Raw genomic sequence first — 26052 nt, forward strand, 5'->3', positions numbered from 1 at the left:
TAAAGAAAATACAGGATGATGAAAATTAAAAGTAATGAAATAGAAACTGTTACAGATGTATCTAAAATGAAAATCAGATAGAGGGGAGTTGGGGAAGCAAAAGGGACAATGAGTTAAAAAGATGATATAAGATGATGTATGTGTTTTTTGTTTGTGTTGTTGTTGTTGTTTTGGTTTTGGTTTATTGATGTTTTTGATGTTTTGTTGAGCTAATTTGGTATGTTTCTATGTTATAAAATTTTTCAATAAAAAAATATTTTAAAAAAACAAACAAAATGTTTCTACCAGAGGGGCCACAGAACCCACAACTTTACACAGTTTAGAGCCCCGTCTCATAAAATTTTTAGTGCCAGCAAACACCACCTTGAGGCTGTTATCTCTGGTGTGAAGATGGTCACCCTGCCATGACTTATTCTCCTGGTTCTGTTCTCATGTCCCCAGGCCATCTTTATCTGAAGCAGGTCAGTAGACCTGGCGTTGAGAATAACAAATTTGCGAGATTAGGCCCTTAGAAGAGCTATGAGATAGCAACACCAGCCCCTCAAGCTGAGTTTATTGCATTTATAGCCACACTTTTTCTCCAAGGAGCTCAAAGTGGTATACAGTGGAACCCCGGTTTACGAACACCTCGGTTTACAATTATTTGGTTTACGAATGCAGTGGACCCATCTGCAACGGATTCACTTTCCATTACTTTCAATGGGAAAGTTCGCTTCAGTTTATGAACGCTTCAGTTTATGAACAGACTTCCGGAACCAATTACACCCATGCTTCGGGTTTATGCTTCAGGTTGAGTACTCCACGGACCCGTCTGGAACGGATTAATCCACTTTCCATTACTTTCAATGGGAGAGTTCGCTTCAGTTTATGAACGCTTCAGTTTAAGTACTCCATGGACCGTCTGGAACAGATTAATCCACTTTCCATTACTTTCAATAGGAGAGTTCGCTTCAGTTTATGTACTCCGTGGACCGTCTGGAACAGATTAATCCACTTTCCATTACTTTCAATGGGAAAGTTCGCTTCAGTTTATGAACAGACTTCCGGAACCAATTGTGTTCATAAACCGAGGTACCACTGTAAATGGTTCTCCCTTCCCATCTCATTTAAACCCCACAACAACCCTGTGAGGTAGGTTAGGCTGAGGGGGAGTGACTGGGCCCAAGGTGAGCTTTGTGGCTGAGTGGAGATTCGAACTCTGGCCCCCCAGGCCCTAGTCTCACACTCTAACCCAGGCATAGGCAACCTCGGCCCTCCAGATGTTTTCAGACTACAACTCCCATCATCCCTAGCTAACAGGACCAGTGGCCAGGGATGATAGGAATTGTAGTCCCAAAGCATCTGGAGGGCCAAGGTTGCCTATGCCTACTCTAACACCACACTGGCTCAGTTAAAGATCTGTTTGATTGCTCTGTAGTAATGATAATAATTTTATTATTTACTAGCTGGCCCGGCCACACGTTGCTGTGGGTTTTTGTGTTAAATGGACCTTTTCCTGTTAAATGGACCTTCAGAGTCTCCCTTTAGAGTCCCTTCACTTGCCCTGTCCCAACCCTGACTCCCCTACTGTAAGTTTCAAAAATAAGACTCCCCACCCCCGCGTGTTCCTGAAAATGTCCCCCCCACTGCTTTGGCTGACTCAGGGTCCTACCTCCCCCCCCTTTGTTGTGGTGCATCTCTGTGAGCCCCCTCCCCCATTGTTGTGCCTCATCCCTGTGATTCCCCCACCCTGTGAAAGGCCCATATTCTGTTTGTATTTGCCTGTGGCCTACTGGGCATTGTTGCGGCCTACTCAGTTTTCCCTTTCCCAACCCACCCCCCACTGCTTTGGCTGGGTCAGGGTTCTTCCTCCCCCCCCCATGGCTATGTGTTCCCCCTCCCTTTGTTGTGCCTCATCCCTGTGACCCCCCCCCCCGTTGTGAAAGCCCCATATTCTGTTTGTTTTTGCCTGTGGCCTACTGAATGGTGCGGGCTACTCATTTTTCCCTGCTGGGCAATGCTGCGGCCTATTGAAAAAGCTGGGCCATGTTGCTGCAAACGGACTGTTTTGAGTTGGTTGGTGCGGAATTTTGTGATGTCATCTGGTGGCGCAGCTTTTGAGGCAGCAGCGTGCGAACTGCCTTTCTATTGGATGCTGCTGGAGTCTACAGAGCTTCTGGTGGTGACGTCTAATTTGGGTGCCACTTTTTTGTGTTTAATCATTATTTTAGGTGTGAAAGGTGTGGTTTTTTTGGGGGGGGAATTATGTCAGATCCTTCCCTGATGGGCATGGAACGTTGTGGCCAAATTTGTTACATTACGGTTCAGCAGTTACGGAGAAAGGCTGTGACCTCCGCACGCGCAATGCCTACATTTTTATATATATACTCTGCCCATCTCAATGGGGGACTGCCCATCACTTACCCTGTCCCACTGCCCTGGTCACAGTTGTGAAGAATATTTTTACATTATGAATGGCCCTTGTCACCATTGAGAAAAAGAGGTCAGAATAGGCCAATGTATATGTGGACTGTCCCTGGATCAAGTTACTTCTCTTCTTTAAGGTCTCAAAGCTCTTAACCTAGCTCAAGGTTGTCATCTGAACCAGCCAGATTCTAATCAATCAGTCAGTGCATCCTTTGAAAAATAGGACTTTAGAGCCGTCTTGCCCCCAAATGGCAACTAGACATTCTGTTTTGGCAACTGTAACCCTGATTTAAGGAGCCATTTGGCGCCTAGCTTATATATTTGGGTTTCTAACAGTGGTTCTGGTGCACAATATTGGTAGACACCTTGCTGAGTGAGCTCTGCTCTCAAACCAGCTTGAGGGGGGGACTCCCACAGAACTGAACAACTTCCTTCCTCTGGCTTACCACCCCTCTTTTTTCAACAAAGATAGACTCAGGCTCGGTTGGAAGAAGCAGGGATTACTTAGATTGAGGGACTTCTCTAAGAATGGAACCTCTCTGGAGAGCAATTCCATTAAAATACTTCTGAAAGTGCCACAAACACCCTGGCTACCATTATACCAGGTCATCCACTTTTTGAAGGAGCTTATTCTTACTCTGTTTTAATATGTGCTGGAATATATACTCTGCCATGGACGACTCTGGGCTTGCGGCGCTCATCTCGCTCTATAGGCGGAGGGAGCCGGCGCTTGTCTGCAGACAGTTTTTCCGGGTCATGTGGCCAGCATGACTAAGCAGCTTCTGGCGAACAAGAACAACACACGGAAACGCCGTTTACCTTCCCGCCGGAGCGGTACCTATTTATCTACTTTCATTTGACGTGCTTTCGAACTGCTAGGTGGGCAGGAGCAGGGACCGAACAATGGGAGCTCACCCCATCGCGGGGATTCAAACCGCCAACCTTCTGATCGGCAAGCCCTAGGTTCTCTGGTTTAGACCACAGCGCCACCTGCGTCCCTGCATGTGGCCAATAGTCAGGTGCAAAATGTGCCTGGCACTTGGCTGATTTCGAACACCCCCCCACCCCCCCTCACAGCTCAGCCATATGAGCGTAAACATCAGTCAACAAATCATTACAATCTGTGTTCACTTGCATTGGGAAAGGTATCTGGAGAGCCTGAGTTGCTGGAGAAGACTGTTGGGTGGCCTTCTGCCTTTCAAGAACTCTTTCAGGCACACTCTCTCAGGAACGCATATGCATCATGGTCAAGATTCACTCCAACCTGGTCGAGAATAAGGTATAAATTGGCTGCAGTGGCCTTCCCTCCTTCACGGTTCCTCCATTCACAAAGCATGTAGAAAGCTTGCATGACCACGTCCTTGTGATTCTCCTCTTCGATCTGCTCCAAGCGTGAATTTTCCACCTCCAGGAACTCGATGGCAATCGTCTTCCATTTCCTGCCCAACTTCCTGGCTAGCTTCATCAGCTGCTGCTGTGAGACGCAACTGGGTTGCACTGCAAGAGCAGGAAGGAAGGAATATTATGAGAGGCACAAGAGCGGAGCTAACCTGGTACCTTTTGTTCGCTTCATTGGCAAGATGGGACTCCTCGCAGGCTTGCTAAAAATGATTTGCCTGATCACTGGGGATGAGGATGAAATCCAGGCAACCAAACAGGAAAGCTTCCCAGCTGAGATTTTTGCTTTTAACAATGCCTCCTTTTTATTCTTTGCTTTATTGTGTATTCCTCTGGGTATTTAGATGTTTATAACAAAACAAATAACAAGCAAGACACAAGGCAGTGGCTAGGCAAGGAAAATGGTTTACGAGCCTTTTAGATAAGGATAAGGTATCTGCTGCCTTTCAGCTTAGGCTGCAACTCCCAACACCCTGACCATTGTGCCATGCTGCCTGGCTCTGATGGGAAATGAAGTCCAGCACCATCTGGGAGGGCCAGAAGCTCCCCCTCCTGCTTTAAAAGCTGCTCCACGAGCCGAAATCAACCCGTGAAGTTCTCCCCATGTCAGAAAAGTTATCCCATGTGAATTCCTGCCTGTTGTGCAGCTGTTAAAGGTGCAGGATCCTTGCCAGATAAAATGAGCTGGAATTTCTAATGAGGGTTCAGACCTGTTGTGGAAGCTCACCCACTCATCCTGGTCTGGGGCTGAGTCCTAGTTTTACCGGTAAGTTGGACACCAGAAGAAAATTTTATCTGTGTAGGTGCTGGAACAGGGGTGCACCCAGGGGCATTTGAGGAATGCTCCAGGAAGAGATGAGGGGTACAGGCAAAGTGCACATGGGCGTACCCAGAATCAAAACTAGGGGGGGCAGGGGGGCAAGGGGAGGGGCCAAGGCACGGAAGGGGAGGGGCCACAAAGTGGGCGGGAATGGCGAACTCGCGCTCCGCCGGGCTGTGCCCCTCCCTAGAAGCAGGGCTGGTGGGCGGAGGCGGAGCCCAGCCCAGCCCAGCGGAGCGCGAGTTCAGCGTTGCCGCCCACCGCGCCGCGCTCCCTGGTTCCCCGCCGCGCTTGGCCTTGCCTGAGGGCGCGCTGGGGAGCTGGAGGGAGGGTGCGGCGCGGCGGGGCGGGAATGGCGAACTCGCGCTCCGCCGGGCTGTGCTCCGCCTCTGCCCACCAGCCCTGCTTCTAGAGTAGGGCAGCTGCCCTAACTTGCCCCGTGGTGGGTACGCCCTTGAAAGTGCACACCACAAAACCTGCTCCAAATGGACTATCCTTTCCCTTCCCACCCTTCCACTTCCTGCCCAGTTGGAAACCAAGATCCCATTAGAGAGGGAATGGGCTCATCTGCACAGGAGTTTAATGTGGATGTGATGCTACTTGGGTCTCTATTTATTTACATCTACACAACATCCTCTTTATCTAAGCAGCAGCCTGCCAGATCCAGGAATAATTTGATAAGGGAAGAAAATCCAGTGCAAAATTGCATGTTACCTGACTAGGTGGTCCACACTGGAGCACAGTTTCTGCCTCTGTACGTGTGTGAGGTTTTTTTTTTGTGTGTGTGTGTGTGTGCCTCTGTATGTGTGTGAGTAGTTTTACTTGCTGTGAAGCATACTCCGAACGTTTCCTGGAAGTTCCTTGTGCGATTCCAGATGTTGCTGGATTTCAACTCCCATCTGCCCCAGCCAGCATAGCCAACGATCAGGTATGAAGAGAGCTACAGTCCCACAAACATGGGGGGGGGAGTGGGGAGAGAGGTCGACAGGTTCTCTTCCCCTGCCCAAGACAAAATGGAGTCCTGGACCATAGGAGCTAACTCCCCCAATAAAACATTTGATGGGGCCGCCGGACCCTCCCAAAGTTGAAGCACATTCAAATAGTGAGTGTGCACCATGTCATAAGATCGATTATGTGGGGCGGGGCGGGGCGGGGCTAACCCGCCCTCCCCCAATACAGTATTTTATTCAAGTGGGCATCCCTGTCCTAGACAACAAAACCTCTACCCCCTCCCTGCTCCGAGCTCTCCCTGTGGGTTCGGGCTGTAGGCCCTACTCACCTGCGCCCACCTGTACAGTACCCACCTGCAGCTGCTTCCACGAGGTCTATCACAGGGGTACCCCTTCCGCTCGGGCGATCGCCCACTGCTACGTCGCCTAGGTCCCGCAGAAGATCCCTCCTGGGTATCTTTCCCAGCGCGTGGGCGGCGACTTCTAATTCTTTCCCGGGAAAATACCGCGCAAGCAGCTCGGCTAGCTCGACCGGCGAGACTTTCTCCAGCTTCCCTCGAGGGATTCGGACAGATCGGTCCGGGATGGATTCCAGGTGGAAAACGAATTTGCGGAACTCTTCGGCTGTCAGATCCTCGAGGATCTGCAGCAACCGTTCTCTCGCAGCCGCCATGGAAGGAGCGGGTGCTGCCCAGTCCAGATAAACACACACACACAGTTACTTTTCCTAGACAAAGAACCACGCGGGAAATCCTCTTCCTAGTGACGTGAGGAGCAGAGGGCGCGCGGAAAGGCGGGCGGCAACAGCGCTGCTGCTTCCGCACAGCGGCTGCTTTCGATTCCTGCGCCGCGGTGGAACGGGAGATGCAGCCTCGACTAGTCCAGGAAGTTGGGGCGGGGCGGTGCCAAGGCTGTGGGGGTCGGAGGTTTTTTTGTGGTTTTTTAGGGGAGCGGACTAGGGTGGTTTCCCCCCCCCCCAGGTATGGGCAGAAAGTAAATGGGGATGATCTCCGGATGATTTGTAATTGTAGATGATCGACAAAGACCCCCACCCCCAGCTCTTCATCGGCGTCTCGAGCAGCAACAAGTAAAAGCTCCCCCCACCCTCCCTAGATAGGGCTGCTGAAATCAAGAAAGCCGTTTGTGTCTAAGGATCGGCACGCGAGCTCCAGTTCCGGAGCGGGAAAGAGTAGCGTTGCGGGGAGGCGCCCCTCCCTTTGTGCTCAAAACGTACCAGGTTTAATGCCCGGCGCCTCTCCCGCTAGCGCGCCGGGGAGTGACCTCAGACTGGAATCGCAGGGGGTGCCAACTTGAATAAAATATTGGGGGTGGAGGGCAGGTAAGCCCCAGCCCACATAATCACAAAACACACATATACCACTTGAATAGCAATTCAAGCAATAGCAATGTTACATAAGATCCAAAGTGTGTTCAGCAGCAGCCCTCTCTGTCTAAGCCTGGCCGAGGGAAAACCAGCCTTTAAATAGTGTTCTACACTGGATTGCAAGGTAAGGTAGCTGAGCTGGACAGGAAGGACCCCTTTTTGAACTTACACGAGCCTCTGCTCAGCCAGTTTCAGCTCAGTCAACTGAGCCCCAAGCAGCTGTGGCAGAGCTTGGGGCTCTATTCAGTCCATTCCAGGCCACATTTCCCAGAAAACAGCTGATAGCCAGGGCACAGCTTCTTTTAAAAAATGACTGCACAATCATGTACTTTTAGCAGGATGTCTGGAAATGCTGTATATCTTTAACTGCAAAGGCATAACCTTTTTGGTTATCTTTTGTTGTACAGTATATCTTTAGCTGCAAAAGCATAACCAAAACAAAAAAAAAAACAAAAGGTAGTAATTCATATAATATATGAATGATTCAGAACTCCACATTTCTGAGAGCAGAATCCGAATTACTTGTGTGTACAGAATTTTATTTTTTAAAGTAGAAAACAGTCATGAACAAACTGAGTAAGTAGATGCTAGGCAAACTTTGAAGTATTACGTAGATGCTGGAATCAAGCAACAACAGTGGACAGGTAAATCACCTTCTTGCTATGCTGGGGGAAGGATTAGTCAGTCAATGCTGGGTACTTGAATTTGAGCCAACAGCAAGTATGGGCAACCTAACCCTCCTCTGAAGATGTTGGACTCCAACTCCTCTAATGGTCAGAGTGTGAGTCCAGGAAGATCTGTTTGGAGCAAAGGGATGGGGAAGGTAGCTTCTCAAAGGTAGCTGGTATTGACCTAGGAGCGGCAGGACCAGGAACGTGGAGTCACTATCCCCCAGAAGGTCCTCTGAAAGGCAGAAAACAACAACAAACATCACTGAGGGCCAGAATCAGAAAAGGAAAGGACTTCGACAAGTCAAAAGGGTATACTGTACACAAAGTTATGCCTTTCACTGGTGGTTAGATCTAGGTCAATATGGTGGCAATTTATGCTAGTGCACCGAGTGACACTTTATAAAACTAGCTCATTTATTATGGCATAATATAATGAAATGGGCTCTAGCCCGGGAACTCTTAAATCATAATAAATTTGGCAGGGAGCTTCCAGGCAGGGTTTTAGTTATGAAAGCAGATCATTGAGCTATCTCAAGGTTTGACTACCTGTGAAATAGCCTATATTGTCTACTTTGACTGGAAGTGTTTCCCCAGGGTCTCAGGTGGAGAAGGTTTAATTGGAACAGAAGGGGTGGGGAAAGTTACAGTATTTCTCCTGGGAAGAGTAAATCCAAATTAAATGGGTGTGAATGCAGGCCAGCATTTTTATGGCAGCAACATTGTGTGTACACAGCAAAAAAAAAAAAAAAAAGATGCATGCAGGAGAAGCACCAATCCCACAAGAAACACCTGCCTGCAAGCACACTTATTATTCAAGATGCTACAAGATTCTTTGTGGATTTTGCCATTAACTGATGTGCTGGAAAACCATGTTATTGAAAATATGGCAGAACTGCACAGGATTGTGGAGCCTTTATGTGTGCTAATCAGTGTATTACACACACTCAGGGTTGGGGACTTTTGATCCCTGATACCAGGGCTGGCCATGCTGTGAGGCAGCTGCCTCGGGCAGCAAATGGGGAGCTATGGGAAGTAGACAGAACTGGGAGTTCTTCAGGCAGCAAAATGCCTTGGGCTGTGCCTTCTGCAAGTTGGCACATGGGAGGAATTGAGGGCTTGTTCTGCACCCATGGGCCAGTCTGCATGCTCACCTCTTTGAGTGGGCAGTGGATTTGGGCATACCACTCTTGGCAGTACAGGCAGACCTGGATTCCTTGGCCCACATACAGGAATGTCCACATTATGACGTTCCATACAGGGCTTGTTCTCTTATCATTGAGGATGAAGTTAAAGATCACTGTGAAGAAGATCAGGAAAAAAAGGTTAGTTGGGCACAGTCCAGAACACATTGGACCAAAGGGCTTTCTCACCTGGCAGTTTCTGGGAATCTCTGCTACAGAGCAGCGCCCTGGTCCATAGTGACATAGGAATGTGAATCAGATAATTGGTCCATTTAGCTGCATATAACCAACAGTAATTGGCAGCAGCTCTCCAGGGTTTCAGGTGGGGCATTCCCTGGAGATGCTGGGAATTGAAGCTGGGACCTTTTGCAGGCATAGCAGATGCTCCATACCACTGAACTATGGCCCTTCTCCCAACCTTCGTTCCTAGAACTTGGAGGAATAGCAGTTCCCATTTCATGCAAAGCTGAAACTAATTTGGGAACAGAGCATATTATCCTAACTTGCAGGCATTCACATGTGTCGTTATATATCAATACCAAGCTCCGATGTTGAGTTATGGCAGCTTTGCAACCCAATTGGCTCCTGAGAAGCATGAGGGAGGTATCAGCAGGCTCAGGGGAAGGCCAAGGTTTGCAGCAGCAGCAGGAAAAAATATTTAGGGATGGGGAGCTTTGGTGTCCCCCCCCCGCTAAACACCAGCCCAATGAGGATACCGTAGCACTGAGCATGCTCAGTGGCTGCAAACATTGTGCATCTTGTAGGTGGATCTGAAAAACCTGGGAAGGAAGGGGGAATGGAATGGAGTGTCCTGGAAAAAGTGTGTGGCATTGCTGACTGCGACTCTGAACATTTGGAAGTGAAACGGGGCCACCCAAAAAGTAAGGCGGTGGTTTCGAAATACAAACTTCTGCATACACTGGAAGTCCAATGAGTAAGTGAAAATGAAAAGCAATGGTTTTTAACCATCTGAAACTGCCTGAATAAGGACCATCAAGCTTCCAGGTGCTATAGTAGTCTGTTGAGCAAGGGCTGGGTGTGTGTGTGGAGGGGACCTGGAGTGTGAGCAGGGGGTGGGAGGGTAAAACAACAGCCTATGGGATGAATCCTGGAGAGGAAGACCGGTGCATGTAATGTGTGCATGAGGTTAAAAAGCTCCCTTGCACCACACGGGGCTGTTTAAGAACATAAGAAAACAATGTGTTTTCCCTTTCGTACTGCAAGAATTTGACGGTGCTCAAGGTGCTCAAGTCGGGTGGAGTGGTTTCTGCTCAGATGAATTTCTGAGGCAGTACTGACCTCCAAAGAAGGCAAAGAGGGTGAACATGACAGGGTAGAAGAAGCCAAAGCACACGGTGAAGACGTATTCGTGGACGACTGCTGAGACGATGAAGGCAAACAGCATTGCACCAACCCGGGCCTTTCCTCTGAGCAGCTGGAAGGAGCAAAGTGCACAGGTCAGTTGCAGGTTTTGTACATGAAACAGCCAATGTTGTGTTCACTCTCTAGTGAAAAGTGAAGAACGGAAACAGCTTGCCAGGTGGGGTGGAGCCGCGACACTTAACTTCCCGACAGGTGTGCTGTTGTTGCTTACTGGGAGAGGAGTGAGGCAGCAGGGAAGTTGTCATGGTGCAAATGCATTAGCAGGAATGGCAGATTGGCATTTGCACCGCCTCGCCCCTCCACTTCTCCCTCCCGGTAAGCAGTGGAGATGCACCTGGTGGGAAGCTAGCATGGCACCTCTGCCCCTTTTGGCAAACTGCTCCAGGTGAGGAAAGACACAGAGCAGTTACAACAGGTACTTCACCCTTACTTACACTTTGGAAGTACTTTCCTCCCAGAAGTTTTTTTTTAAAAAAAAATGGGGGCAAAGAGTGGTTGCAAAAAACCCTTTCCACAGAGATGCATCTGGAACCTTCATTTTGTAGTTTTCTTTGTATGCGAAAGATCCTGGTCTTTGGCATGTGTGGTAAAAAAAGACGTATCAGGCAAACACCCTCCCTATTGTCCTTTGGGCACCTGCTTCTTGTTTCATAATTTTTTATTCAAGTTTTCGCAATACAATAAAATTATATCTAGAACAAATGAATTCAGAAAGAAAGAAAGGGAGAGAGAGGGGGGGGGAAGGCAAAGGAAGAAAGAAGTATTCTAATTATACCCTAATCTTCAATCTACATTCAAATAAGTGAGTCTTTCCAGCTCCCACTTGGAAAGTTTTCCCTTTCCTCAGCCTCACACCCTGAAAACACCCCCACTCTTGCCTGGTTCATTGGGCACCTGTTGAAGACCCCCCCCCCAACAAACCTTTTTTTGTTTTTAAGAAGAGAGAGACCTTCCAGGCGACATTTGTGCAGTAATGTGAAGGAAGCATCGCAGAATAAGACAGCAATGTGAAACGATGTGTGGATGGTCCAGTAATGCACTCTTACTGCACCCATGGCATGTTGCGGGGTGGGGGGTGGGGAAGCAGTCTGGCAGAGGGGTCCTTTAGGGAGATCATGAAGCCTGTGCAGTTTGGGGCAGTAAAGGAAGCCCTGGGGCAGGAGAGGGGCAAAGAAACAGCGGATTGAACTCCCAGGCCTAAAGGAAGTGAACAGTGCAACGCACCTGTTTCCTCCCCCGAAAGCCTTACCTACCCACACGATTTCTTGATAGATATAGTAGTAGAGCCAGTCATGTACAACCACATTCCACGTCCGGTAATATGTAGAGAATGATGTGGAATTCCACCAGTCCTAGGACAAAAAGAGAGAGGTGCAATCATGAATCTGGATAGCTATGTGTGGCCACACTGTGCATCATCGCCCCCCAAAAGATTTTGGGCCACACATGTCCAGGCAGCCTGCAGAAGAGAAGGTGCTGCCTGGCAAGTGTGCCCAGTGTGGCCAGTTCCTTTGACAAATGCTCATCTTTGCCCACTCCCTATAGCCTGCTCTATCAGAGTTGATTGTGCTGGGGTCAACCATAAGACCTAAGTTGGATACTGGCACCGAATGTGACTGTACATGAAATAGTAATAGAAAAAAGTGCATCTGAGCATGTACAGCAGGTGTAGGGAACCTTTGTCCTTCCAGATGTTGCTGAACTACAACTCCCACCACCATCCCGCTGTTGGCCATGCTTGCCAGGGTTGATGGGAGGTTTAGTTCAGCAACACCTAGAGGGACAAAACCATACCCGGGCATTTCTGCTCCAGACTGCCTCTCTTCACATTCCTCTGCTAGCACCCCTGCCGTAGATGGCAGTCTTTCATGCCGTGAGAATCCAACTCTTGCCCTCAACAAAATGGCTGTTTGGAATGGAATCGACTGTTTTGCAGCCAGAATGTTAGTTGTGCTGTGTCAGTTGAAAGTTGTTGTTCAGGTATAATTGGGTTTTCAGAAGCTAAACAAGCCTGTTCAGTGTGATGTGGCTACTAGTGACTGAGCACATGACTTTGCTTGGGCCTACTTGCCTTTAATTTCAACGCCTTAGGCAGTCTCTGCCTTTGCATGTGCAGCTATTTTGGTTTTTTGTTTGCTTGTAACCAGGGCTTTTTTTCCAGCCGAACTCAGTTCCCGTACATCTCAGGTGGGTGCCATTGCCATTATAAGAGAACAAGGAAGGAGTTCATGGTGAGTTCTTTTTCTAGAAAAAAAGCACTGCTTGTACCGGTAGCTATGAAGGCAAAATTTGAAAGCTGACATTCCCAGGAAGCCAAATGACCCACCACATGTGTCTGAAGGGATGGAATACAGTGGTACCTCTACTTACGAATTTAATGCGTTCCGAACACACATTTGTAAGTCGAATCCCATAGGAATGCATTGGGAGAAAAAATTTGTAAGTAGAAGCAACCCTTTCTAAAAATTCATAAGTAGAAAAAAATCCTATCTAAACAGCATTCAAGAGGCAGATGGAGCTCCATTCGTAAGTAGAAACATTCGTAAGTCGAGTCATTCGTAAGTAGAGGTACCACTGTATAAGCAGTCCAACCTCCTCCCTGCCCTTCCCCTGCCAATCACCTTGTAGAACATCCGGTCAGCAAAGCGCAGCATCTCAGCAAAGGCATTCAGCCAGCAGTGTAGGAAAGCAAAAAATGCCAAAAGCAGCAGAAACGTCCCTGTGAGGACAGACATATGGAGGAGGAAATGAGTGTACAGATGGGGGGGGGGGCGGGGGGAACAAGAATCAAACAAGGGACGTGTAAGATTGCAGTACAATCACTACGGGTTTGGGCTGCATTGGATCAGTTTTGACCACAACAGAGTATATGAAGCACTTGCAGTTTTAATCTTTGCCTCTTCAGCAGGGGCATGCCCTACCATTATTAGAGACAGTGTTGTGTAGCAGTTATAGTGATGAACTAGAGTTCAAATTCCCACAAAGCCATGAAGCTCACTGGGTGACCTTGGGTCGGTCACAGCCTCTCAGCCTAACCTACCTCACAGGGTGGTTGTGGGGAATAAATGAGGAGATGGAGGACCATACCTTGAGCTCCTTGGAATCTAAAAGCATGAATAATCTATATATATATAAATGTAAAAATCGTGAAACTGCGTTTTCCACTTTTCTCCGTAACCGCTTGACCGATCGTCCTGAAATTTTGACATAACAATCCAGGCCACTCCCCGAGCGTTGTTGGGGACAAAAATCCCTCAAATAACACACCTGGGCAGGTATAGACCTGGTTTTCCACCAAGTCAAACAGCGCCCTCAAGTGGCGTAATACCCTCCTCCACCCCTCCCTTCCTGTGAAATCTAAGCCACACCCACAAACCAAATGACATCATCAACCAAGCAACTGAAACCACCAAGGCGGCCATTATCAGACAGACTAGGCCGCTTTCCAGACTAGGCCAAGTGGAGGTAGGGGCCTGCCTGGGGGGGGGATGGGGTGTCCGAATAGAGGGCAGGGATACGTAATGGGTCAGAACAGGGTGGGGGGAGACACAGGGATGAAACCTGCCCTCTCCACAGTATCTCGCCTCGACTCAGGGGGACTCTGAGGCTTAGGGGGATCTGAAGGGGGGCTATTACCCTCCATTTCACAGATTAACGCACAGCAACGCATGCAGAGCCAGCTAGTAAATAATAAATGCATACAGCGAAGGAGAAGAGCAATTCAACATAGTGCTATGGTAATCGTTCCACCAGCACAAGCATTTCAGCTTGCAAGTTGGAACAATCCATTCAATCTTCAACCTGTGTGCAGTTCTGGGGTTTCTCCTGACCAGCGGTTCCAGCTTGCCCTCATGGCTGTGGGTGCCTGGGGCTGTGCGCCTTCACCGGGGCAGGGCATGCGCGTGTGACATCATCATGCCCCCCAGTGTGCTGACGTCACTGACACACATAAACCTCTGACTACTGGAAGTCAGGAACAAACAGGGGAAGGACATTACTGGTCACTCTCGGAGTGTGACAATAGAGAAGGGAGAAGGCTGAGGCAATGTGGGTGGTTAATGAGAGGGATTAAGAGGCGGTGGGGGGGGAATGAAGACACATCCCCATGACGATCCCACAGGTCACCAGGTTTCCCACCCAACAGCGACTCAATATGACTTCACTGCTTCCCGCCATTTTATTTTCTGGCGGACGACCTCTGTACCTTGTGCCCCCATGAACCAGGATGCTGCTCTGCTCATCTACCTGGTAATGTTGCGTTGAAGATGGAGAGCACCAGGGTTTTGATGCTGAAGGGCTGCTTGCTCATGTTGTTGAAGACAGGGATGCAGAGGCGCTCCAGGATGAAGTACCCATAAAACAAGCACCCAAGGACCTGCAGAACAGAAAGGGGAAAGTTCCGTCCCACTGCAGTGGATGTGATGCAGTGGCTCAGAGTTTGTGTCAACACCCACTATTCTTGGGCATCTCCTTCAGGACTTGCTCTAAGTGGATAGATCTCCTTGCCATTTAAATTTCCCACAATGCTCCCAACACAGCACTGCCCTGAGGCATTGTGGGAAATTAAATTGGCAGCCTTCAGCCATCCAGCTTGGAGTGTTGCTGCTGCCTGTGCCACCACTGCCAGGTAAGCCCATGAGGCGCCGCCCACCAAAGGGACCTGTACCCAGGATTCCTGAAACTTGGAGCCATTCATCTTCAGTTCATGTGGCTATCCCATGACCCTAAGAACCCTCTTTGTCCACAGAGAGGCCAGATGTAATGACCAGCCAATAGAATCATCGTTTTGCGTCTCTCACCTTAGCAAAGTTATTGATGACATACCTCCAGCGTACATAAGGTGTCCTACAAGGAAAAGAGAAGGCACTGTGTGGAGGTTTCCTCCTTACAGGAGTACAATTTCCGCTCCTTGGGAAGAATGATGGATATACTACTCCCCAAGACAGGTGTGGGGTGCACCATGGAATCTGAGGGGGGAGTGGTGTCATCACTGAGCGATCATAGCCTTCTAGCATGAAGCTCTCCTCCTGATCGGATGGAATTAAATTTTAAAAGCTCTAATAAAGACCACGCCAGAAAACCTATACTAGAATGGTTTGCATTAGGATTTCTGGTACTTTAAAGGGAAGTCTAACAAAAGCAGATAATGGGCTTACAGCAATATCATATCACACCCCTATAACAGCCAAGGAACAACTACATTTTAATAACCCCGAAGCACCAATTTTCTGCTTAAACTAAGCACTTCTCTAGGACTCGCTAACAATAGAAAGAACAGAAAAAAATACGAAGAAATTATTTGAAAACTGTGAGACCAGCAACAGCATACTCCTGCTTTACTTTGGGATACTTTAAAAGCATCCTGTACTCTGAAGCTCTGCCAATTTTGCTCCCTTTCTGACCCAGGGTATCCTTGTACCGGAGCTAGAGACTCTGGAAGCCTTTAAAGAGTAAAATAGGAGGATGAAGAGAAGAGGACTCACCTTGGGTAGTTCTCTCTGTAGATCAAAGTGGGGCAGAAGAGGAAATACAGGTATGTTGAGAATTCAGGTGGGCGCCCTTTTCCTGGAAAGGAAAGAGAGAGAGGAGCAGCTGAGGGCACTGTGAAGCAAAGAGGTGTGGGGCTGTATTGTACAATGAGAAAAGGGATAACTTAGTAGAACTTGCTCTGGCATGGTGCAGTGGTGCACTAAGCGCAGACCCTTCCATTTTCTGCAATGCCATTCTAACATAAAATACTCAGTGGTTTGTGTATACTGTGAAGGATGTATCTGTAGAATCATGGAATTGAGAGCAAAAAGCAAAGTTTCTAGCTCTTATGATCACAAAGATATGCTTTGAAGTGTGAGGTCAATGCCTAGGAAAACCAAAGTCAGAGAAATTGCTGAATAAGATAGCCTATGTGCAATGATCAGGGGAGTGGATAGGGGAGATTATGCACTCAATTATGAAAACAGAGAGCTCTTAATAATAATAATAATAATAATAATAATAATAATAATAATATTTATACCCCGCCCATCTGGCTGGGTTTCCCCAGCCACTCTGCGCGGCTTCCAACAAAACATTAAAATACAATAATCTATTAAACATGAAAAGCTTCCCTAAACAGTGCTGCCTTCAGATGTCTCCTAAAGGTCTGGCAGTTGTTTTTCTCTTTGACATCTGGTGGGTGCCACCACTGAGAAGGCCCTCTGCCTGGTTCCCTGTAAGTTGGCTTCTCGCAGCAAGGGAACTGCCAGAAGGCCCTCGGCACTGGACCTCAGTGTCCGGGCAGAACAATGGGGGTGGAGACGCTCCTTCAGGTATACAGGACCGAGGCTTTGCACTGAGGAGAGATTTAGTTTGCTTTGCAGTAGCAGGCAGAGGTAGGTATTTGTAGTAACACCCACAGGCATTTGACTCTTCTGGTCCTGAAGTTCCCCCACTCTTGATGGAAGGGCTGGCATAGATGCCACCACCCCGCAATCAAACTCACCATTCTGGGACACAGCACAGAGGATAGGAGGCACAGATTCTCGCAGGAACGCATGGCTCTTCATGAGGAACCGGATCTAAGCAGGTGGGGGAAGCAAGCACTGAAACAGGGGGAACAATTGAGTAGGTGCTGGGTGTGTGGCTGCCGAATGGGGGACTGTGGCAGGACCCAGATTGGCACCCTTCTCTTGCAGCTTGCCAGAGGAGGGAACGACAGGTCTCTTTTTTTCCTGCACCACCACCCAGATAGCCAGAGAGTGGCACTACAGCTCACCAACCTACTGCCCCATCATGATCCAGAGGGCCAATAGAGTTGTGCTTGGTGCTACAAAGCCCCTTGCCATGGCCTGGATCTTCATTCTGAGCAGCTTATTGTGCAGGCACAGACTGAGCTGCCCTTGGATGACTGGCCCCCAGTCACCACTTGGCTATGTATCAACTTGGCCGCTTGCTAACTTTCCGCCTCAATTGCCTGCTTTGCTTGCCTCCAGGCTGCTGACCACACCGCCTTCCCACAACATAGGAAGCTGCCTTATGCAGAGTCAGACCGCTTGCCCATCTAGCTCTCAGAACTGTCCCCACTGACTGAGGTCCCTCCCAGTTATTGGACCTGAGGCCAACTGTAAAATATCAGGTTGCTTAGAAATGCTTTTAATTAATAAATAAGAAATGTGCTGCTGCGATTCTGTGTTACTGATTATGGCGATAGCTGCAACAAGAACTTGCTGCCACCCAAAAGCAGCTGCCTGAGGCGATTACCTCTGCCTAATAGGAGGGCTGGCCACAACAGATGCGTATGCCTTTAAACCAAGAGCAAGATTGTTCCATGGCCAGATGTCAGACGTGTGGCACACCTCCAGCCCATATATAGAAATATACATCTGTACCACTGCAGGTGTTTATATTCTTCACTGCCTGTTCACATGCCTGGAACTTCTGCTTTGGGCATCTGGATGTACCATTTCAACCCCAATGACACCGTTTGGTTTTCCCTTAAGCAATGGAGGCTGATATACTAAGGTGAAAGGGGCACTGTCCTGCCAACCTCAGTCCACCTTTAGCCTGCCTCCATCTGCCTCCCTTCTTACTTGCAACCAGTCCAGGAGGCGGCACGGCCAGGGGCAACTTTCTGCTCCTTAGCCTCAGAGCTGAGCCTGGAGAATCCAGCCAGGAAGACAATGGGGAGCAAAACTAGCTTTAGTTGGCTGTGTTTGTCATTGGCTCTCTGGCTCCATTTACTGTTGGTCTCCTTGCCTTCTGACCTACCAGTACCAATGGGAAAAAAGCCACCCCTGCCCTTAATCTCCCCCCTACAATGCACCCCTCTCTGCCTCGAATTAACCTGATGCACCACCACCCCCTCTGCCCACCAAGACTGCTTGGGAGTTTATCTCCCTTGGTGATGACGATGTCACAGTACTGCACCTGCTCCAGGATGACAATGAAGCGAGAGGCAGGCCCCAGTTTGTAGCTGACTACAGTATGGATGGGATAGAAGCCCAGGGCAGCAGTGTGGCAGAGCAGCAGCGCCACAACCACAGCCGCCGTGAAGAGTTTGGGGAACCGGACAGTCCTTAAGCAGCTAGTCCAGATCTGCAGGGCCTTGTAGGGAACCACTAGGGTGTAGAGGAACATGCAGAGCCAGGCAAAGAGCGCCACGTGCAGCTGTCCGAAAGCAAAGATGAAGAGCTTGAAGTCCAGGACAAGGCTGTGAAAGGATGGAAAGGCAGCCACTGAGGACACAGCAACCAACATTGGGAGTCATTCAAGCGGGTAAGCGACAACAGGTTCCAAATAAAGAGGGGGACTGTGAGTTGGGTCTCAAGCCAGGGGCATTGGAAATCACAGCACACAAACCTTTCCGTTGGACAGGGGTGGGGAACGTTTTCCAGCCTGAGGGCTGCATTTCCCTTTTGGGCAACTGTTCAGGGGCCACAGGCCAGTAGCAGGCGAGGTCAGAGTCAAAAGTGAGCATAGCAGCAAGCACAGATGTTTACCTCTGTTCAGTGGGATAGTTTTTGCACACACATGCACACACCCGTCTCTACCCTCCCTCCAGATGGATGGATGGCCATCTTTCATGGATGCTTTAGCTGAGATGCCTGCATTGCAGGGGGTTGGAGTGGATGACCCTTGGGGTTCCTTTCCGACTCTACGATTCTATGATTTTTAGGATTCTATTATTCCAGGCATGCAAGAGGCATTGTCACAGTTCAAGGACAAATTCCAGCCAGGCAGAAACACCCAGAGAGGGCGACAAGCAGGGCACGGCTCAGAAAATGGACCTGATACAGAGACCGAGAGCACTGCATTTTGCTGCAAGTCCTCCTCCCTGCCCTCCACTGTTCTATCATGCAAAGCACAGAGGAGTCTCCCTATGCCGCCCCACCTGTCCCCAGCCCCATTGCTGAACCATACCGTCCTTCATCAATGAAATCCACAACAACGGTGCTGAGAGCAAAGACGCAGAGCATGGCCACGAACATGTGGTAGATGGTGCGGAAGTGCTCTACATCCAGCAGCTCACTGCAAAAGAGAAGGGGAACAGGTTTGCCAGTGCGTGAGCTCTAAGGCAGTGGTGGGGGGTTCATGGAACAAATGCATATACAGCCCAAGTCTGAAGTAATACGATAGCGATCCTACTTCTTTCCTAGTAGGTGCCTCTCATTTTCAGAAAAAGGACTTTGCCCCAGAGGTATCTAACATGACCTGGGCATGCAGTGCTCTGCGTTCAAGGTGGGGAACCCGTAGCTCTCCAGATGTTGCTCCCATCAGCCCCAGCCATGATGGCCAATACGTAGTCGGGAGTGATGGGAGTTGCAGTTCATCAGTGTCATGGACTGGTTGGACACAAAGGAATGGTGGCAGGCACCAAAGGAAGAAGGCTCAGAGTCTGTGCAGTTGTGGAGGGACAATGATGAGTGGCCAGAGGGAGAAGACTGGGAAGAGGTCGTGTCAGAAGTTGAAGAGGTAACAGGATTTGGTCAGCTAAGTCTCTCTGTGGCAGAGAGAAGTCCAGAATCAGATGCCAAAGCCGGCGAGTGGGAGGAGGGAGGCTGTGAGGCAGAGGTGAGTCAGGCTGGTGAAAAGTCATGGGTGTCAACTCCAACAACTGGAAGTGGGCTGAAGAGGGCAGAGCAGCAGAAAACTGCACACAGGCACAGTCTCTGATTGCTTGGGGAAAGCCCTGGCAAGGAGGGGACTTGGATAGCTGCAGGGAGCCGGGGACTGTCAGTCTCGGCAACTTGATGAGCAGCTGTGCTCGGTTCTCGGTTTGGCCTGACACTCAGGCAAGTCTGCGAAGACCGTGCTTTTTGTTAATTAAGAGTTCACTCCAACTTTGGATGGTGTGATCTACTTACTGCCAGTTCACTCTTTGACTATCAGCATCTAGAAGGCCACACATTTGCCATGCCTGCTTTACCTCATATTATTGAGTCACCAGCAACTCACTCAAGGACTTACTGGGAAGTTACTTATATGGCACAAGAGGGCCTCCCCTTAGTAGTCCTCTTTTTATTTCAAGAGCATGCAAGAGAGCAGGATACTCACTCAAGCAACGACTGTCGTTCAACAAACACTTTCTGCTTCTCCTGCAGTGGGCTTTTCTCCCTGCAAGGTTCCAAGGCAGGGAATGGTTAGCATGATCTCTTAGACCCCAGTTGTTTCTGGGCAAGGAAAAAAGAACATTACTTAATTGCTGCAGGGTACCACCCCCACCCCAGGCACATAACTAGAGGTTGACTTGCTCCTTGAGTTGCCATTTGGTGCTCTGTCATCTTATATGCATTAGCAACTGATGTTAAAATTGGGGTTTGGCTTTTGCTGCCCAGCTCCCCGTGGGAATCTGAGTCTCCTAAGTCCCTGATCGGTCAGAGAAGAATGGATGGACACAGGATCCAGTGGAAAACAAGGCAGATATTTATATTTCTGTTGCTACAGAGTTCCCTCCCCTCCTTCCAAGGAGGGAAAGACCCTGAACAAAAGTGTGCAGCAACCTTTAAAGACTTTTGACATTGCCCAACCCCCTTAGCCAAAGACCACCACCCCCAATCATCATACATACATCATAGGAGGCGGTCTACATCAGAAATCCTGTCTGCCAGGATACCTGATAGTGTCTGCTGATTGCATTACCTGGGCAGCCTGGCCATTATTTTGTGATGTACTTTAGTTGCTGAATCCAGGCCACCCTATTCATACACAAATACGCCCTTAAGACAGGATTTGTAAGCGAAAAGACAATGGTGGGGGGAGGGCTTTTCCCATTTGCCTCCCTTACTGCAGAGGAATATTTGAGGTCATTGGGAGAGTCAAAATGGCTTCAGGATTGGTCTCCTGCACTATTTCAGACACATGGTTTAGATATTTAAATATGTGTGCATTTATGAATATTCTGTATTTGAGACCTTAGAATTCATATAACACAACCATTCCTCTTGGCTGCCATAGACAAAGGCTGCGTACACATTGCTGGCTCAAAATGCAGCCAGGCTGTTCATGTTCTTAATTCGGATCGAAAGTGGTTTGAGGGAGAACACATCAAAAATGTAGTGTTTCATAAGAAATGGCGTGACAGATAGGGGTCGTGGCTAATGCCTGGTGTCAGGAACATCATGATGTTGTTTTAAAACACTTAGTACACATTTTCAGTGCTTTAAAAATGGTTAGTTATCTCTTAGGAGCAACTTGAAATCTTGGGGGTATCTTTCCATCCGTCTAGTTTGGAGTTTACCAGTTCCTGAGATTATCGTAGATACCGGTAATACCATTTCATTATCTCATTCGCCTTCAGCTTCCACTTTGTCACCTTTCAAGGAAGGACATAGGACCTTTTTTGTTTATGTTTTAGCCAATCCTTTGAATGAAGGTTGAATTGTTTGTGGCCACTTTGCTTTTGCCTAACATTATTGTGTGTTTCAGCTTCTGAGTGTTTCCAGAGCACTTCCTGAGTGAGCATTCAATGCTGATTTGTTTTAAGGGAGATTAGATCATACAGTGGTACCTCAGGTTAAGAACTTAATTTGTTCTGGAGGTCCGTTCTTAACATGAAACTATTCTTAACCTGAGGTACCACTTTAGCTAATGGGGCTTCCCACTGCCGCTGTGCCACTAGGGCACGAATTCTGTTCTCATCCTGAAGCAAAGTTCTTAACCCAAGGTACCGGTACTACTTCTGGGTTAGCGGAGTCTATAACCTGAAGCACCTGTAACTCGAGGTACCACTGTATTGTTATCCAGTGCATTTCCCCATTATCACAAAAAAGTCCGATCTCTTCATGGAAGCAAGTTTGTTAAATGATACCTCCCTGCGAGTGCAGAACCTGAATTTGCCAAATATGTGCTTGAATCTCGCCTGAAAATAGCGGAAGTCCAAAAGCGCCCCTAGTTTGCTTAGACTTTGCACCTGTATTTGCTGTTGTTGGGAAAGCAGAGGTCATAGTGGAGCTGGCTGTTAAAAAGCCAGGTTACCTGCTTGCTTGCTTTGCTAAGCTGTTCCTCAAACGAGGGGGAAAGGAGTATGCCGCTTCTTCCAATACTTTGTCCAGCAGCTCACTGAGCTGAGTGTGGACCTGCTCCAGAAGCTCCGACTTCATCGCCTGCCAAGAAAACACCAGGAGATTAACCATTTCCCTTGCCCACCCTCGCCCTGGAGCACAGACGTAAAAGACAAGTTCTTCTCACGCCACCCTCCACCCCCCCCATTGGGGTCATACTATCTAGCAAAAGGGACGCGGGTGGCGCTGTGGTCTAAACCACTGAGCCTCTTGGGCTTGCTGATCAGAAGGTTGGCGGTTCGAATCCCCACGACGGGGTCAGCTCCCGTTGTTCAGTCCCTGCTCCTGCCCACCTAGCAGTTCGAAAGCACTCCCAAAAGTGCAAGTAGATAAATAGGTACTGCTCCGGCAGGAAGGTAAATGGTTTTCTGTGTGCTGCTCTGGTTTTGGTGCTCTGTTTCGCCAGAAGCGGCTTAGTCATGCTGGCCACATGACCCGGAAAAACTGTGGACAAACGCCGGCTCCCTCGGCCTGTAAAGCGAGATGAGTGCTGCAACCCCAGAGTCGTCCGTGACTGGACTTAACTGTCAGGGGTCCTTTACCTTTACCTTTTTACTGCCTAGGAAAGACCCACCCTACAACCCCAGGGCTTTTTCCTCATCCCCTTCTGTTATCCTCTGGGAGCTTTTGCCTCATTTCAGGTGATGAAAAGTCCTGCTTGACAGAGGATGATCCTTTGTTTGAAGGAGTTCTCTGTATGAAGTCCTGTCCAAACCCTGCTTAAGGATAAACGACCACAGGAAGGGAGAACAAGGAGCGGGCCCCTGAATTTGCTTGTTAACAGTTAGCATAACCCAGACAGCAGAATGACTAGGCACACAGGTCACCTGCTCAAACTCTTGCTCACTGCTTTTAAATGTAATTAATATAAATTAAATTATGGACTTATGTCTTGGACTGGGTGATATCTGGTTTTCAATATTGCAAAACAGTCGTACCTTGGTTGATGAACACCTTGTGACTCAAATGTTTTGGCTCCTGAACGCCGCAAACCTGGAAGTGAGTGTTCTGGTTCATGAACATTATTTGGAACCCGAACATACGACACAGCCTCCGCAGCTTCCGATTGGCTGCAGGAGCTTCCTGCAGCCAATCAGAAGCTGTGCCTTGGTTTCCAAATGTTTTGGAAGTCAAATGGAATTCCGGAACGGATTCCGTTTGACTTCCAAGGTACGACTGTATATCACCAGCTAAAAATCATGATATACCGATATATCACGATGTCTGAAATAAGGATGGAGCTGTGTAGAGGCATTGGCTGGCTTCACAGTATTGCCCACATTGTGATTTTTGCATAGTACACACACACACACACACACACACACACACACACACACACACACACAACCATTAATTGCAATATATTGCCAGGTCAAAAATTATGAAACCAGTACTGTATCATGATACGGATGTAAATGATAACGCCAGCTCTTGGGAAAGCATTGAGGGCCTGACCACCATTGAATTCCCACAAGTTAGTTACTGAATGACACTCTGGCTCTGAGCGACATCCTAATGGTTGGTTCATGGCCTTACAGCAGAGGTGAGAAACCTATGGCCCTCCACATGTTACTGTGCTTCAGTTCCCATCAGCATCAGCCAGCATGGTCAACAGGTAAGGGAAGTTTGGGATTACAGTCTACTGGAGAGCCACAGGTTCCCCGTCCCTGGCCTTACCTGACTGACTACTCTCCTCCCCATGCAAAAGGGCTAGGAGATTATCTGCCTCACCCAAGGCCCTTTCCATCCCAGGCAATGCTTCTGAAAGCAACTGTTGTTACCTCCACGTGTCTCTTCCACTGGATATGAGCAGTGATGATGTCCAGGTGTTTGGCGTCCCCTAAAAAATTAGAGATGGCAAGGGAAGATGTTCAGGAACATAGTGGTCCAATGGACACTTGATAGCTCACTGCTGAGCTTTGCATGTGGCCAAAGTTAGATTGGTTACTGTAGTAGAATTCAGCAATAGTGCCAAGAAATGCTTGATAACACAGGTGGTAAAGTTGTGGGGTGGTGAGAATGACTATTTCTAATAGCTGGCAATTCCTATTTCTTTTCAGAGCTGTGAAAGGATTAATGGCTAACAGCGTAGTGGTCCTACGCATGTCTATGCAGAAGTAGCCCTGCTGAGTGCAATGGAACTTCTAGGTTAATTTGCCTAGAACTGTAACCTACAGTAATTTACAGGTAAGTAGCCGTGTTGGTCTGGCGTAGTCGAAACAAAAAATAAAAAAATTCCTTCCAGTGGCACCTTAGAGACCAACTAAGTTTGTCATAGGTGTGAGCTTTCGTGTGCATGCACACTTCTTCAGATACTGTACACTGAAAGAGAAGTAATTTGTTTTTGTTTAACTTACTGAGAGAAACAGCTAAACTGGTTTGAGGGGTGTTAACATACCCAGTTATCCGCTTGACATTTCCCCCATTTTCAGATACTTCCGGAAGATAATGGAAGAGGACAGCTTGCTTTTGTTAACACCTCTAACAAATGTCACGATTCAGTGTATAAAACCAGCAAGGAAAATGTGCTTGTCTCAAAAGACCACCAAAAAGGAAGAGCTAGGCTAGGCTGCATCCATTAAATACATTATCTCATTTTATTACACAACTAAAACTCAATGTTGACAGTATGAAAAGTTGGAATAATCACAGATGTGCCTTTAACCTGTTAACAATTAAAATTGGTCTAGTAAAATTGGACCAAATATAGCCAGATATATCAAGCTGTAGCCGATGTAAGAAAAAGGCAAGAAACTACCGGTATGTGTTAATATGAAACTTTTAGTAACACTACCAACGATGGGAACTTAACATTTATTGACATGGTTATGGAAGGAAGACAACTCTGTTTGACGTTCAGTGTAATATTAATAGTTGTGTTCCTAGTGGGAAATGTTTTATTAAATGTGGGGAGGTTAGACAATCTTACACCAAGCATTTACATGTCACTTTCCTTATTGTAAAAAGTCAAATTTGGTGGGGGTTGGGGAGGATCAGTTCTGTTGTGCAAGTTTGCCAAATCAACTGTTACTGCTGGACCAAAATTTGCCTGTATGTCCCACCCCACCCCAAAATGTGGTAACTGACTGGAAGCACCCCCTGTTTCTGGACAATACCTAGCAAACTGTTCACCCATTTTCATAGCTCAGCCAGCCTGCCACTGCTGAACTCCCTTTGCCTTCCTCCCAACCCCGCCACTTCCTTAATGAACAAGCAGGTGATCATTGCTAACCAACCCATGTCACTCTTCAGGCCTGAGGGTATCTCTCACCACTACCACCCTCCTGAGATGCTTTGTCTTCCTTCCACCCCAGTTTCTGAGTTTTTTTTTTTAAAAAGGGGGCACATGTAAAGTAAGGCGAGTTCCTTTGTGTCAGTGGCTGCAACAAAAACCATTGGCTCGAAAGCCCAGCCCTTAGCTTTTCCTATGGGTCCCCATGCACTCCCAGTCATTTTCAGCAAAGCTTTCTTAGCAATCCTTTGCAGCATCATGCCCCAGAACTTTCCCTGAGATGCTTCCTCACCAGTGCTATTTTTCTAGGAAAAAGAGGTGCTGGAATTCACCAAGAACACCTCCCTCTTTCCCTCCCCACCTGGGAAGCGCTGGAACTGAGTTCTTGTGAGTTCCCCCTGGGGGAAAAAAGCCCTGCTCCTCACCATTTGGTACTTGTTGTGACGCTTCCTCTTCATTTTGGGGCTTCTCCTGGGATCTCCTTTGCCTCAGGTTTTCGGTGCCTGACTCCCTAGGCTCCATGGTAGGACTGAATTTTGAGTCCCAATGGTTTGATTCCAATTCCGCACTCTGGCCAGCTGGTCAGATGACT

The 26052-nt window shown here is 48.2% G+C and overlaps 2 protein-coding genes across 4 annotated transcripts; both read right to left on the reverse strand.

Moving 5' to 3' along the window:
- Positions 1–3220: 3220 nt before the first annotated feature.
- Positions 3221–7027, reverse strand: LOC118076789 (THO complex subunit 1). 2 transcript variants are annotated; one of them, XM_035099843.3, is made up of 2 exons: positions 5929–7027; positions 3221–3903 (listed from the first exon to the last, which is right to left on the reverse strand). In XM_035099843.3, the coding sequence occupies exons 1-2, from the start codon at positions 6245–6247 to the stop codon at positions 3617–3619; spliced, it is 606 nt and encodes a 201-aa protein (XP_034955734.1). In that variant the 5' UTR covers positions 6248–7027; the 3' UTR covers positions 3221–3616. The 2 variants fall into 2 exon arrangements, with proteins under 2 accessions (XP_034955734.1, XP_088517406.1); XM_088661280.1 differs by having other exon boundaries at positions 5904–6721.
- Positions 7028–7417: 390 nt separating this feature from the next.
- SOAT2 (sterol O-acyltransferase 2) lies at positions 7418–26039 on the reverse strand. 2 transcript variants are annotated; one of them, XM_035099859.3, is made up of 15 exons: positions 25886–26039; positions 24010–24068; positions 22143–22270; positions 20223–20282; positions 19089–19196; positions 18096–18378; positions 16672–16747; positions 15677–15758; positions 14993–15038; positions 14439–14568; positions 12815–12912; positions 11447–11545; positions 10110–10245; positions 8781–8926; positions 7418–7861 (listed from the first exon to the last, which is right to left on the reverse strand). In XM_035099859.3, exons 1-15 carry the CDS (start codon positions 25980–25982, stop codon positions 7811–7813), a joined length of 1599 nt encoding a protein of 532 aa, XP_034955750.3. In that variant the 5' UTR covers positions 25983–26039; the 3' UTR covers positions 7418–7810. The 2 variants fall into 2 exon arrangements, with proteins under 2 accessions (XP_034955750.3, XP_088517405.1); XM_088661279.1 differs by lacking the exon at positions 25886–26039 and having other exon boundaries at positions 23906–24029.
- Positions 26040–26052: the final 13 nt, after the last annotated feature.

Source organism: Zootoca vivipara, chromosome 2 (assembly GCF_965207765.1).
Source record: "Zootoca vivipara chromosome 2, rZooViv2.hap1.1, whole genome shotgun sequence".
NCBI lineage: Eukaryota > Metazoa > Chordata > Lepidosauria > Squamata > Lacertidae > Zootoca > Zootoca vivipara.